This window comes from Microcaecilia unicolor, chromosome 5, assembly GCF_901765095.1.
Source record: "Microcaecilia unicolor chromosome 5, aMicUni1.1, whole genome shotgun sequence".
Taxonomy (NCBI): domain Eukaryota; kingdom Metazoa; phylum Chordata; class Amphibia; order Gymnophiona; family Siphonopidae; genus Microcaecilia; species Microcaecilia unicolor.
In genome coordinates, this window is record NC_044035.1 from 126119925 (window position 1) to 126134462 (window position 14538).

General features: G+C 43.6%; 1 protein-coding gene across 4 annotated transcripts in view; it reads left to right on the plus strand.

The window, feature by feature from the left end:
* The window catches only part of PRXL2A (peroxiredoxin like 2A), an 85244-nt gene that overhangs the window by 30637 nt on the left and 40069 nt on the right, over positions 1-14538 (plus strand). For all 4 annotated transcript variants that reach the window (XM_030203272.1, XM_030203274.1, XM_030203273.1 and 1 more), the window contains exons 2-3: positions 889-1068; positions 6550-6644. In XM_030203272.1, coding sequence (XP_030059132.1) covers positions 891-1068; positions 6550-6644 — 273 coding nt within the window. In that variant the 5' untranslated portion in view covers positions 889-890. The remainder of the gene's footprint in view (positions 1-888; positions 1069-6549; positions 6645-14538) is intronic.

Sequence of the window (14538 nt, forward strand, 5' to 3'; positions counted from 1 at the left end):
ACAAAACTTTTGGCAGGGGAGTGAGAGCTTTTGAGAATGACACGGAACATAGGAAGAAATTCTAGAAATGGCACCCACAGTTAAGTGCTGGGAAGATCAAGCTAAACTAGTATTCCACAAAAGGCACTATGCGGGGAGCGGCCATTTCAGAATACTAGTTTAGCAGGGATCTCGCACTTAATCTTGGGCACAGCACTTATGCCTACTGGAACCTGATGTAAATGCTGGTGAGCAACTAATGGCAGTGGAGTGCGTAAATGACCCTATTCTACAACATTGCACCTAACTTTTGAGAACACCCCTGATCCACCTGTGGCCACGCCCCCTTTTGAGTTGCACACAATGAAAATTAGGCGCACATGTTGTAGAATAGTGTGTAGGGCAGATCTGTGCATAAACTTAATTGAGTGCCAATTAACACCAGTTCATTTAATTAGTTTACATGCGGATTGGGGGTCCACATTCAAATTCTGGGGAACCTATTTAGAACCTGGGGGATACTGCTGAGTTTTTATCAAAGCATTTTTTTACAGTTCTAGTGAGGAGGAAATGGAACACATGGCCCAGGTTATGGGGAAGATACCCATGTATGTCCTTGGTTAGAGAGTTATAAAAATAATTTAGTAATTTGAACTTTTGGGGAAGCATTTCAGCATTTGATTTGTGTGTGTGTTCTGTGCTGAGAGACTGTTTTACAGCTGAGGCTTTGTGGATGAAGATTTTCCTAGTAACTTGCTGTCCCTAGTCCAGATCTAATGGAAGAAATATAAAGACCGCCAGCAGAAGAAACATTTTAGTAGAAGTTCTGTGGGGAAAAATTAGATGGTAAAATTAGGTATTGGTTTTGTATTTATAATGATGGCAGTTTCACTGACTTCTCTCTTTCAGAAATGTCTTTTCTGCCTGACCTGGGGTTTTTTACCATGGGGCTGTGGTCTCTCAGCATTGGAGCCCTAGGTGTAGGTGTGGCTGGGATAATCCTGGCCAACACAGATATGTTTCTTTCTAAAGCGGAGAAAGCCACCTTGGAGTTCCTGGAACAGATAGAACTAAAATCATTGGGGAAAGGTGAGAATGTATCTATATTTTAAAAGAACACTGTAGAGCAGTTTTTCCCAAACTGTGTGCCATGGCAAATTCATAGGGAGGGGCATAACAAGCACACATTAGTTGATCTTCTGCTTCTGTATGCAGCAGTGGCGTAGCTACGTGGGGCCTGGGCCCTCGTAGATTTGGCCCTGGACCCCCCTGCCGACGACCCTCTCGATCCCCCCTCCCGCCGACGACCCTCCGCCATCGTCGCCACCTACCTTTGCTGGCGAGGGACCCCAATCCCCGCCAGCTGAGGTCCTCTTGCTTCCCGCACAGGGCTTCTTCGTTCTGTTCCTGACGTCCTGCACATACAACGTGCAGGACGTCAAAAACAGAACGAAGAAGCACTGCGCGGGAAGCAAGAGGACCTTGGCTGGCGGAGATTGGGGTCGCTCGCCAGCAAAGGTAGGCGGCGGTGGGGGAGGGTCTGCGGCGGGAGGGGGGATCGAGAGGGTCGTCGGCAATGGCGGGGGGGGTCGATAACGGCTGGGGGAGTCGGCAGCACTGGGGGGGGGGCTAAAATGTGCCCCCTCACCTTGGCCTCTGGACCCCCCCTCCCGCCGAAGTCTGGCTACGCCCCTGGTGTGCAGGGACCTGTTGACCAAGGATTGGCTCCTTCCTGTTCCAGAAAGAAGGACCTGACCCGTGGCAAAGCAGAGTTAATGCGTTAACATGCCATAATCCAGGTCCCGGTACACAGGAACAGGAGACAGAGTGAGGGAGCACAGCAGAGGCAGTAAAAGGTACTGGCACCAGTCCACAGCAGCAGTTGAGTACAAGGCAGCTCTTTTTGGGATTAAAGGTGCACCCCCCCCATGACCCCCCCCCCCCCCCCAGAATACCGTTTTTGGAGGGGAAAAGAACTGTGTAGCGGGGGGAGGGGCATCGAGAAAAATTGCATGCACACTAAGAGTGCTGCTGCGAACTGAAAGAGAACTGCTGCTGTAAAGAGTCATACATATTAACAATTTTTATTACGCCAGTACAAAGGATGTGCATGACTGAAAAAGTTGGTTTAGTCTTAATTTCAAATTAAATGTTTGTAATTTTTGTGTTTTATGGGTTTTGCACACAGTGGACTGGATTCAATATGTGGCGCTAAAAAAAATCAGTGTAAATGGTGCTTTGGGATGGCTGCCGTTTATGGAATACTGAATAGTTCTGGGATCCGCATTCAACTTTTGGATGCGAGGACTTACACTAACTGAAACCAGGCACAAATTCCAGCATGCAAGTTGAGCGCGGATCCATATCTTAAAGGAATGCCCCCTCTGCAGACCTAAATGTACGCAAACACTTAGGCGCTATTCTATAAATGGGCATGTGAGGTGTCACGTGGATCTGCCGTGTTTTCCCCGTTTCGGCTCTTTGCATTTGTTAGAATACTTTTGGCATGGAAGTAAATCTAACATCAGGCGCCATATTTAGAATCTGAGGGATTGTGTGCAAGAACTTTTTTGAGCGTGCATATCAATTGCACGTTTAAATTTGTAAGTATACATAAGTATTGTCATACTGGGATAGACCAAAGGTTCATCAAGCCCACCGTCCTGTTTACAGCAGTGACCAATCCAGGTCACAAGTACCTAGCAGGATCCCAAAACAGTACAATATATTTTATGCTGTTTATCCTAGAAATAAGCAGTTGATTTTCCCCAAGTCCATTTTAATAATGGCTTATGGACTTTTCTTTTAGGAAGCTATCCAAACCTTGCACTCTAAATTTGAGGCACCTGCATGAAACAAATTATCAGCTACAAATACTCATCTTTGCTTGATAATCACCAACAGGTCACAGTGTACATGCCCTTGTTATATCCACTAGTGAACCTAGCCTTTTTAATGACATTAGGCTGTATTGCATTTAAAATGGGCAATTAGTGAGTTGTGTTCAAGGCAGTGAGGGTGTTGACCATATCATCCTTAATGTTCTTGTTTTGACACAGGTACTTGTGACCTTACCTCAAGTACTGTGTGCAACTCTGGTCTCAAAAAAAGCTATAGTGGAATTAGAAAAGATACAGAGAAGGACGATGAAAATGATGGAGACAGGATGACATCACTATGAGGAAAGGCTAAAGAGGATAAGGCTCTTCAGCTTGGAAAAGAGACAGCTGAGGGGAGATATAATAGAGATCTATAAAATACTGAGTGGAATGGGTAGGTATGAATCACTTGTTTACTCTTTCCAATAATGCAAGGACTAGGGGGCACACAATGAAGCTACTAATTAGTAAATTTAAGACAAATGGGAGAAAATATTACTTCACCCAATGTGTAATTACACGCTGGAATTCGTTTCCAGGGAATGTGGTAAAAGCAGTTAGCTTAGCAGGGTTTTAAAAAGGTTTGTGTACTTTCCTAAAAGAAAAGTCCATAAGCCATTATTAGATGGACTTGGGAAAAATCCACTGCTTATTTCTAGAATAAGCATAAAATCTGTTTTATTCTTTTGGGATTTTGCCAGGTACTTGTGACCTGGATTGGCCACTGTTGTAAACAGGGTAGAGGGCTTAATAGACCTTCAGTCTGTTCCAGTATGACAATGCTTATGATGTTTTGTACTTAATGGAGCATATACTTTGTTCTTTATTTGGTAGGAGGGACCGAGGATAAGTGTTTTTTCTTTAAATTACCCATTCACTTCTCCTGCAAAATGACACAGTAAGTCTCTTCTTTCAAATGCATTACTGCCTTCCTGAAAACAACCAAAGAGAACATTGATATAGGACAATGTTACATAGAAACAGAGAAAAATATAGACAGATAAAGACCATATGGCCTATCGAGCCTGCCTGTCTGTACCATCTACTGTCCCTATCACTCCCTTAGAGATCCTATGTACTTGTCTCAAAGTCTCTTGAATTCAGATACTGTTTTCATCTCTACCACTTGCACCAGGAGGCTGTTCCACAAATTCACCACCTTTTCTGTGAAGAAGTATGTTTTCAGGTTAGTTATGAGTCTATCCCCTTTCACCTTCATCCTATGTGCACTTGTTCCAGAGCTTCCTTTCAGTTGAAAGAGACTAGCCTCCTGTGCATTTATGCCATGTAGGTATTTAAACGTCTCATATTTCTCCTCTTCTGCCTTTTTTCCAAATTGTACATATTGAGATCTTTAAGTCTGTCCCCATACACTTTATGAAGAAGACCACTGACCATTTTAGTAGCCATCCTCTGGACCAATTCCATCCTTTTAGAAGGTGCAGTATCCAGAATTGTACACAATATTCTAAATGAGGTCTTACCAGAATTTTATACAGGGGTATCATCACTTCTTTTTCCTACTGGCCATTTCTCTCCCTGTGCACCCAAGCATCCTTCTGTTTTCTACCTGTTTGGCGACCTTAAGATCATCACACCCAAGCCCCGCTCCTCTTTTGTGCACAAAAGTTCTTTATCTCCTAAACTACCGGGGGTTTTTTGGCAGCCCAAACGCATGACCCTGCATTTTTTTAGCGTTAAAGTCTTAGCTGTCAAATTCCAGACCATTCCTCTAGCTTCACTAAGTCCTTCCTCATATTATCCACAGTATCAGGGGTGTCTACCCTATTACAGATTTCGATATCATCCACAAAGAGTCAAACTTTACCAGATAGCCCTTCAGCAATATCGCTTACAAAAACGTTAAAAAGAACCGGCCCAAGAACCAAACCTCGTAGCACACCACTGGTAACATCCTTTTCCTCAGAATGAGCTCTGTTTGCCACTACCTTCTGTCACCTTCCACTCAACCAGTTCCTAACCCAGTCAGTCACTTTAGGGCCAATACCAAGGGTACACAGTTTATCAGTCTTCTATGCAGAACCATGTCGAAGGCTTTGCTAAAGTCTAAATACACCACATTTAGCACTCTCCCTTGATCCAGCTCTCTGGTCATCCAGTCAAAGAAATTAGATTTGTCTGACAAGACCTGCATCTAGTGAAACCATGTTGCCTTGGGTCCTGTAATCTATTGGATTCCAAAAACTTTACAATTCTCTGTTTTAAAAGTGTTTCCATTAATTTATTTACCACAGAAATCAGATTTACCGGCCTGTAGTTTCCAACCTCGTCCTTACACTTTTGTGACTTCCGCTTTTGTGGAGAAGGGACCACATCTGCCCTTCTCCAGTCCTTCGGGACTCTAGAGAAGCATTGAAAAGGTCAGCCAGTGGAGCCAGTAGAATGATAAGGGGTCCTTTTACTAAGCCGCGTAGGCGTCTACGTGCACCCAGCGTTTGCCAAATTGGAGTTACTGCGTGGCCCTTCGCTGTAATTTCAATTTTGGCGTGCGTCCAAAAAATATTTTTTATTTTCGGATGCGCATAGCAGACGTGCACCAAGTGGTATCAGATGCATGCAGGTCATTACTGCCCAAATTCTTTACCACTAGGTCTATGGCTGGCGGTAAGGTCTCAGCCCCAAAATGGACGCGCGGCAATTTAGATTTTTGCCGCACAGCCATCTTCTGCCAAAAAAAGGCATTTTTTTGTAGCTGTGCAGAAAAATAATTCTGTGCACACCCAAAACACGCATCTACACTACCGCAGGCCCTTTTTCAGCACACCTTTGTAAAAGGGGACCCCTAAGTTCCTTCAGTACTCTCAGATGTATGCCATCTGGCCCCATCGCTTTTTCCACCTTTAATTTAGCCAGTTCCACACAAATACAGTCCTCTGAAAATCATTCAGGAAGTACCACCCCTCCATTCCTATTTGTGTTTGCCTTCAGCGGTTCTGGTTCTGGCCCTTCAGCTGTGAACACAGAGCAGAAATATTTAAGTAATTCCGCCTTATCTTTATCAGCTTCTACATATTCCTCCTCCTCCCCTTTGAGTCTCACAATGCCATTTTTGCACTTCCCCTATCACTGACATATGTAAAAAAATGTTTGCCCCCCCCCCCCCCCCATTTTACTATATTGGCTGTTTTATTTCTTCCATTTGCATCTTTGCTTTCCTGACTACCAGCTTTTCTTAGCTTTTTCAGATATTGTTGTCTGTCTTCCTCTTTCTGCGATCTCTTTTAGTTTATAAAGGCTAACCTCTTTTCCGTTAGCTTTTCAGCTACTACTTTTGAACCAAAGCGGCCTCCTTTTCCTCTTTGTTGCCCTTACAATTGCTGCTTTCAGTTTTGCCCACTGCTTTCCAACTTCTTCCAGATGTTCCCATCCATCCATCTCTGTGAACCATGTCTGTATGATCGCCACTAAATCCAAATTGGCCTCTTTCATCACAGCCTCAAGATCTAAAACCTTATTTCCCATACTTTGGGTATCAGTATATACTGCTTTCCAGATGTTCTTTTCATTGTTACGATTGTAAATCTTACTTGTTTTAAGATGTTGTTTTTGTTGTAAGATGTATCTTCTTTGCACCAATTCGCTGGCTAGGCAAAATATCCGTATAGAAACTTAAAATGATTAGAAAGAAGATGGTGAGAGGTAACTGTTTTCATTCTTGGATCATTTCCAGGAGTTGAGAGAACGTTCAGGGCAGGTGAGCTGTGGAAGAAGAATGGTGCTGTGGTCATGGCTGTGCGGCGGCCTGGATGATTTTTGTGCAGAGAGGTAAGGTAAAGGGTCATGGGTTTGATGATACCACCTTTTTGTGGTTCAGCCAAAATGGTTTACGTTTATTATATTCAGATATTTTCTCTGTCCTAATCTAAGTTTCTGTACTTGGGGCAATAGAAGGTTAAGTGATTTGCCCAAGATCACAAGGAGCCACAGTGAGAATTAAACCCTGTTCCCCAGGTTCTCAGCCTACTCAGGATACTCAGCGGGATACCGAGGGCAGGGTGGTGGGGACGGTCGGCCCCGATGCACACTGCAGGAGGGGTGCATGGAGCAGCCGTGCGGCTGTTGGCTCTGCCGGTTCCCTCCTCCTTCTGCTGTTACTTCCTGTTTCGGGGCAGAGGGAGCAGGGAACTGGCAGAGTCAGCACCCCAGCAGGTAAGAATGCACCGTGGGGGTGGGGGGGTGTGCAGCGGCGATCCGCCCCGGGTGGCAGCCATACCAAGGAACACCACTGAGGCTACTCCTCCACTCATAGTGCGGCATGCAGCAGAGCTGTTCTGTTTTCAACTGGAAGGCATGCAGCCACAGTTTCTGAAACATATGTTAATGGTTTTCCTTGCTTTTTTCCAAAGGTATATTTTCAGGGTTTATCTTGTTTCATTAAGTCCCTATACAGTGTGAGTCTTGATTATCCTTATTTAGAGTTGACAATCTTCTCAGCCTTGAGAAAGGAACATTATGCCTTGAAACACTGCAGTTACATCTTATGACCTTCGTACTCTGTTGATGAATGAATGCCGTGTTGCTATAGAAGTCTGGTGACTGCTTGCTGAGTCTCCTGAAGCTGGAGAGGCGTCTGCCAAACTATACTTCAGGGAACATTTTATACCATAGTGTTTTTGTAACAGGTTGAAAGAATTGGCATGACTGCTTATGTTTCCTGTATTCTACGCATTGTTTCCAGTAGATGTGGGATGGATAGAATGAAGGGACTATAGAAAAGGTCTTTAATTTTATTTTGATCTGTTTTACTTTCTAACTTCTGTCTTTAGGGTGCTGTTTAGCCCATTTTAATTTGAGTTGTATGTCGTTTTGAATACCTCATGTTACATAATATGAAATTATTATATTATAAATGAAGAATATTAGTATTACCTCTTCCTATTAACAAGGTTGAGACTATATCTTTGAAAAACCAAGAGATATGTATATATAATTTAATACATAAGCTTTAATATTTTGTATGATATTTAGGTTAACAATGATGTGAAATATAGGCGCATGGTTTTATAAGCAACTAAACCTGAAATAGTGAAAATATTTATACTGTGTTATAAATACAAGTACGGTTAAACTTTTATTTTCCCCTAAATGTTGGCTGATGTTTAAACAGTATGCAAGTACAGAAACTTGCATGTATTTTGGAAAAGGCAAAATGTGTTTGGAAAAGTAGAATTGAGTGGCTGATGTTTAATTGCCGATGCACAAACCAGCCTGTATTCTGGACAAGGCAAAATGTGTTTTGCAAGAAGTGGAGTTAAGGTTAATGGTGATAAGAGCAGTTAACTCTCTTACTGCTGGCTTAGTTAAAACTGCTGGGAAAAGGGAAACCCGGTAAAGCTAGATGGAATTGCAAAGTCTAGGTTTAAGGATTAAGAAGAGAAACCCCAAAGCTCTGAGGAGAGAATTAGTGTTTTCAGAATTATTTTCACTTAAATCCATGTTAAATAAAGCTGCTTATCAAACTGGCTGCGGTCTGTGAGGTTCTGCTGAAGCACCCAGTAGTGAAAGTGCAACAAGAAAACTCAGGGCAACCCTGGCCCCAAGGCCACTGGATGGTGCCAGGGTCATGGTGACATCACAATCTGTATAATTAGCTGCAGTGGGCTTCTGGAGCTCAAGGCTATTCAGATGAATTCTCTCTTCTGACAGCATACAGGTAATAAAACTATTTCTTTTTTCTGCTCCTCTTCAGGCCTCTCCCTTTATAGACCAGCATTCCTTGATCCTAGTGAGCAAGCCTGTTAACTAATGTTATGTATTAACCCCCAGACACACTTCCTATCACATAAATAGCTCTTTTTCTCTTTCGTCTAATTAGTTGCTTGACGACAAGGCGAGTACGACGACAACTTTTTTTTTTTTTTAAATCCCTATTAAAATTTAATTAACCCTGTTCAGATCTGTATGTTATTTGCAGAAAGACACACATTCTGACCTCTTCAAGAAGATTATGAAAATACTAATTTATAGAAACATAAAATGACAGATAAAGACCATGGTCTCAATATTCAGCGCTATTTAACTGGCCAGGAACATCTCCTGCTGGTTAATATAGCGCTTAGCTAGCTGAGCACTAACATTTAGGCTGAGATAGCTAGTTATCTCCTGTGAATGTTAGTGCTCACCGGCTATGCTGGCTAAATGCTCATATTCAGTGCTAAACCAGTTAAGTTTGAGTGGTTAAGAGACCTGCTATTTAAATGGCCTGTCTTTAACCGCTATTAACTAGTTTAGAGCTGAATATTCGCTTAGCTGGTTAAGTTGCCATGGTGAAAACTAAAACCAGATATTCAGTGCCTGTCACCAGATACATCCCAACTTTAAAATCTGGCGTCAGCACCCCCTGCAGTAGCTAACTGTGCTGCTAACTGTCACCGACTGATTATTGGTGGGCATATGACCTATCCAGTCTGCCTATCCATGTACCACCTTCTCTGCTTTGCCTTCCTCATCATTAGAGGTACTTTGTGTTTAACTTTGAAAATGATGCTAGATAAAGATGAGGGCAATTCTATAAGCGCCACCTCAACTTAAGTGCTTGGATTCTGCATGCTCAGCCCATTATAGAATACTAGAATAAGTCAGTATCAGTTTGCCTACATTTAGGTGCAATAACTTACGTCACGTCTCTGGCAGGCATAAGTTGGTGTGCTTAAGTGCAACATGCAGCGTATAGAATTCTATAAGTTGCATTCATAAGTAGAAGACGTGCCTACGCTCCAGCTGCGTGCACTCCTCTCTTGCTCTTACATGCTAAGAAAGTCACGCTACTTTCTCAAATATCACATAGTGCACTTGTGCATGTAACGGCCAAGAATCGTTCAATTGCTTGTGCCCATTTATAGATTTGCCCTGTAGGTGTGTGTGTGTGTATTTTGGGGATTGTTGAAAGACATTTTAATAAATATACGACACCCATCTTGAGCACTATAACTGCTAGTTTCAAAGGAACATTTTAAGTGTCGGGAATTTTACTCATTCCTTTATTATCACCAGACCATTCCCCACGAGCAGATACATTTCCTCCTACCAGCAGATGGGGAGACTGAGAACAACTGAGCGATGTCACCTAATAAGGTGCCAGTATTTCTCAGTCTCCCCATTAACAGATGGTAGGTGAATGCAGTGTTGCTCCTCTTTTTGTGGGGGAGGAGATTTTTGATGGTTCGCCTTTTTGGCCCATTTGTTGGTCAGCTCTTCTGTTCTGGTGAAGGATTTGTTCCTTCTGGCAACAGATTAAAAAAAAAAAAGAGCAAACAAGAATCTGCTCTGTCTGGCATTTGATGGTCAGCTGCCGCTATTGGGGGTCCTTCCCGCATTGGAGCTTTGCCCTGGGGGTGCATACACTGGGCTGTCTGGGTTCCCCTCCCACTCCTTTATCGGAGCCAGTGATTCGGCCCCCCTCTACCTGCTACTGAGAGAGGTTCCTTAAGGCTTTCCCGTGGGTGATTGAAACAGCCTTTTAGTAAGGGGGGGAAAAAAAGAAACAAACTCAGGGGTAAATCTTGCTGTAGTGTTGGTCTCCCCTGTGGCTCCGAAGTGACTTTTGGCAGCAAAGTATGCGGTGAGTTGCACCTGTATGGTTCATGGGTCTCCTGCATGCTGATGGCGACTTTGGTGGGGAAGTCAGGTTGCTGCAGCTCCTGCGTGCCCCAGCGTTGGGTGTCAGCAGTTTCCTGCCTTCTGGCAGACACAACTGTGCCCAATGCTAGTGTGGTAGTAGCGCACAACATTCAGTCCCTGGCGGGAGACTCACAGCAGTTGCCTGCAGAGGCCTCGGTTTTGGTGGGAACTTTCACCATTTTGATTCAGACTGAATCTGCCACGGCTTCTGCCGCTCTCCCCTCCCCTCCCACCCCCACGCTGATCAAATTTGATGCTGGGAGGGGGCCTCCCCCTTCTCTCTCAAATTTGTTCTGTTACTGCATCAGGAATTTTGCGTGAAACACGGTCAGCCGGTGCCATACTCCTCTGAGGTTTCAGGGGCTCAGGTGGACACTGGGCCCTCGCTCTCTACGAGGCCACAAGTTTTGGGTCCCTGGGACCCGGATGAGGTTGAGTCTCTGGTTTCCCTTCCTTGGTTATCTGTGGAATTTGATGGGGACATTTAGAGCTTGGATCATCTGTTGGAGGAGGGGTCTGACCTTCCAGTAGGAGATGGACCCTTCTGTGTTCTGCATTTTTCGGCAGCCAGAATTGGCATGTTTGATTACTCGGGTTTTACAGACCTAGAGTCTGGAGAATGACCAGCTGCAAGTGCCCAGGAAGGGTGATCCTCTTCTAAAGGATAATCATCAGTCCTCCCAATACCTTTCTATTCAATCTCAAGGAGATGGTGGAAGCAGAGTGGCCTTTTCTTCTTTTTTTCAAGGAGAAGGTGGTTCTTAGGCCATTCTTTCCTTTTTGCCAAAGTTCAGGTCTCCGTTCCATCTTAATGAGGTGATTCCTTTCTTGTCTTTGTGCAATAGGAGTTTCCAGAGTTGTTGCACTGTCAATTGAAGAAGATGGAGGAGTTTTAGAAGACGGATTGGCCATTTTTCTGTTTTGGAGGTCTGAGGAAAGGTGAGGCAGCTTCCACGGCTTCTATAGCTATATGATTCAAGGAGGCTATTGTGTCAGCTGGCTTGCTTGCAGGGTTGCACATGCCTGAAAGCTCAAGGCAGGCCTCTGGCAGAATTTTCATTGATTCCAGTGATGGACACTTGCAGGGTGGCTACTTGGTTGTCTCTTCATTCTTTTATGATGCATTACTGCCTCAGATGTGCAAACTCAGCAGGAGGTGGTTCTTGGGGATTCTCTATATCCCGCCTTGAGTACTGCTTGAGTACTTCCGCTCATGGGGAATGGTGTTGAGATAATGATAAGGAAGGTGAAATTGGATTTATCTGTGATTCCCTAAATATCTCCAGACCATTCCCGGACCCCACCCTAGGGGAACATTTTGTCAGGTGTTTCCTTGCACTGTCTCTCACGGTTGGTGTGATTTGTAGGACGCTTTTTAAAAATGAGGGAAGAAGAAAAGGTAATAAATGATTTGGGGAGAGCTGTTATGAGCAGGACGTATTTGTGTGGTTCATTGTTATGCTGGTTAAGGTTGTTTCCACCCCTCTGGGTTCATTTGAGGGGTGTCTGTTATCCTTTACTGGCTTTGTGAATAGAAGTACTGGCTGGCTTAAGGCTATGTTCCAATTCCACCTTATTAGGTAACAGCAAAAGAAACAGAAGAACTACCCTCCACAGGTAATCCACAGAAAAAAATAAACAGTGGAGGTGACCAAAGCAAAACAAAGTCCACACCAAGGGTGCTACAAAAAAAAGTCTTTAAAGACTTGACACACAGTGTTTCGGCCACAAAGGCCTGTGTCAGGAGTCTGAAGACCTATAAATGATCTAAATACCAATGCTCTGTTTGAAATATCTATGGACCAATGAAAACCTTCGGCGAACAAAACAGCTACAGTAAATATCCACTGGTAACATAAGGTTAAATCGCATAAACCATATTAGGTAACATCATTCGGTTGTTCTCAGTCTCCCCATCTGCTGGTAGGAGGGTATATATCTGCTTGTAGGGAATGGTCTGGAGATATTCAAGGAAAGAAAATTAGCACTTCCATGAGACTGACCGTATACAAAAGAGGAAAACAGTATTATAAAATGCCATCCTTTCTGCTGGCGATAGGGATCGAGTTGCCAGGGTAAGCAGTGAGGTAGGGCCTCCAGGAGGGTGGGACCCAGGAAAGAGTGGATTTAAATTACTAGTCTACTACTTTTTGCTTCCTCAAAATTTCAGCACTTTAGGTGCCTATCTAGTTTTCTTTAGTTCAATGGTTCTCAAATCTACCCTTTTCTTAATTGCTCAAGACAGTTTATAAAACTTAGCATCCAAATAAATCATAACATCAAGAATGAGTATTTGACACATTGCCCAGGCAAACATACTTGGTTTTAGGAGATTTTTAATATCCATATTCTAGTATAATATAACCCTAGTGTTAAAATTTAGTTTGAAAGTTGTTTTGCTTTAACTTGCCATGAGGTCGCCAAGTTGCTGGGTTGGGATTAGGGTCCCAGAATTTTGTGGGTCTGAATTGGGAAGAGGAGCAGAGGCTGAGGGTTGCTAGTGAAGGTACCTGAATGAGCCTTGGAATGGTGCCGAGAGTCGCAACAGAGTCTGGGTGCAGGTGCCAGAATTGTAGTTTGTCCTGGGAGCATCAGGTGGTGTGTGTGTGCATCAGCACATTGCTGCTGTGGAAGTAAGCTGGTGTGGGTGCACACCAGGAGCACAACGTTGCAGTGACTGGGAGGCAGGCAGTACTGGAGCTGACTGGGGCCTGGGCCAGAGAGTTTCTGCACATGCACATTTTTCTCTGCTGAGAACAAGGAGTCACTATTGGACTCTGAATCTGCTGCTGGAGACACGTGGCGGAGCTCATCCTTACTGCTGGAGTGCAGAGTCCTCCCTACTACGTTCTGGTCAGTATTTTTGGTCTGTTGCAACATCACCGGCATACTGAATCAAGAGTACACACTAATGAAGACGGGGATTGCCCTGGATTGAGGCAGTTTAAGGACAAGAGCAGCAAGCTTGGGTATCTATTCAGGATGATGACATCAGCAAATTAGGGATATATGAAGGAGCTCCAGAGGAAGAGACATACACATACATTGCTTCTTCTTGCTGTAATACCTACTAGTGTTGTCAGTGCATTACCAGCAATAATTTTACAGAGGAATGACCAAGAAGCTGTGACTCTTGAGGCAGGAATTTCATATTGAAACACAGCTCCGTATTGAGTCCTGGTTTAACTTGATGTTCAAATAAAGGTTGACTTTTGTGTTTACCTTTTGGAGTCTCCTCTTGGATTTGTTTTGGAAGGCTGTTTGACGTCCCTACTTTGGTGTTTTTGGACTTGTGCTTGTGTGTAGGGGTGTCCTGTTCCTTTTTCTTGCTTTAGGCCTTAATTTATAAGCAAAACTTTTAAGCCCCTGAATTTTGAGAGGGATTTTCAGCTTAAAAAAAAAAAAAAAGACTCCGAAGTTCAGCTAAAAATACGATGGAAATTAGGAGCCCAGTTGTTTTTTTTTCGTTTTTTTAAATATTGGGCCCACAGTTTTTCAGTTGTTTAAATAGTATCTCTTGAACTGTGTTTACACTTAGTGCATACAGGCACCAATGCTAGAAAACCAGTCACAGTTCTGTAAAGATTCGTTGGATCGCCTAATGTTTAAGAAACTCCAGTTACGTTAGGTGGAATGGAATTTATCTACACTGTTAGACTGGGTTGTTCTATGTCCTCCAGTGCTGACAATTTTTTCGACTAGACTTTTAATTAGGCAAACTGTGTGCCAGTAGACATAGAGGGGTGAGATTCTGGGAGCTTTGTGCTTGTTTTTTTTTTTTTCTCCCCCCTGAGGCAGTGTTATTTTCTTTCAGTGGAAAGATATGTTGCTTTGAAATGATAGAAATTTATGAAATACTGTAAACCAGTGGTTCTCAATCTGGTCTTGGGACACACCTAGGCAGTCAGGTTTCAGGATACCCACCATGAATATTCATGAGAAATGTGTGTACAATGGAGGTAGTGTATGCATATCCTGAAAACCTGACTGGCTGGATGTGTCCCGAAGCCTAGGCCTAAAACCCCTGCTTTAAACAAAG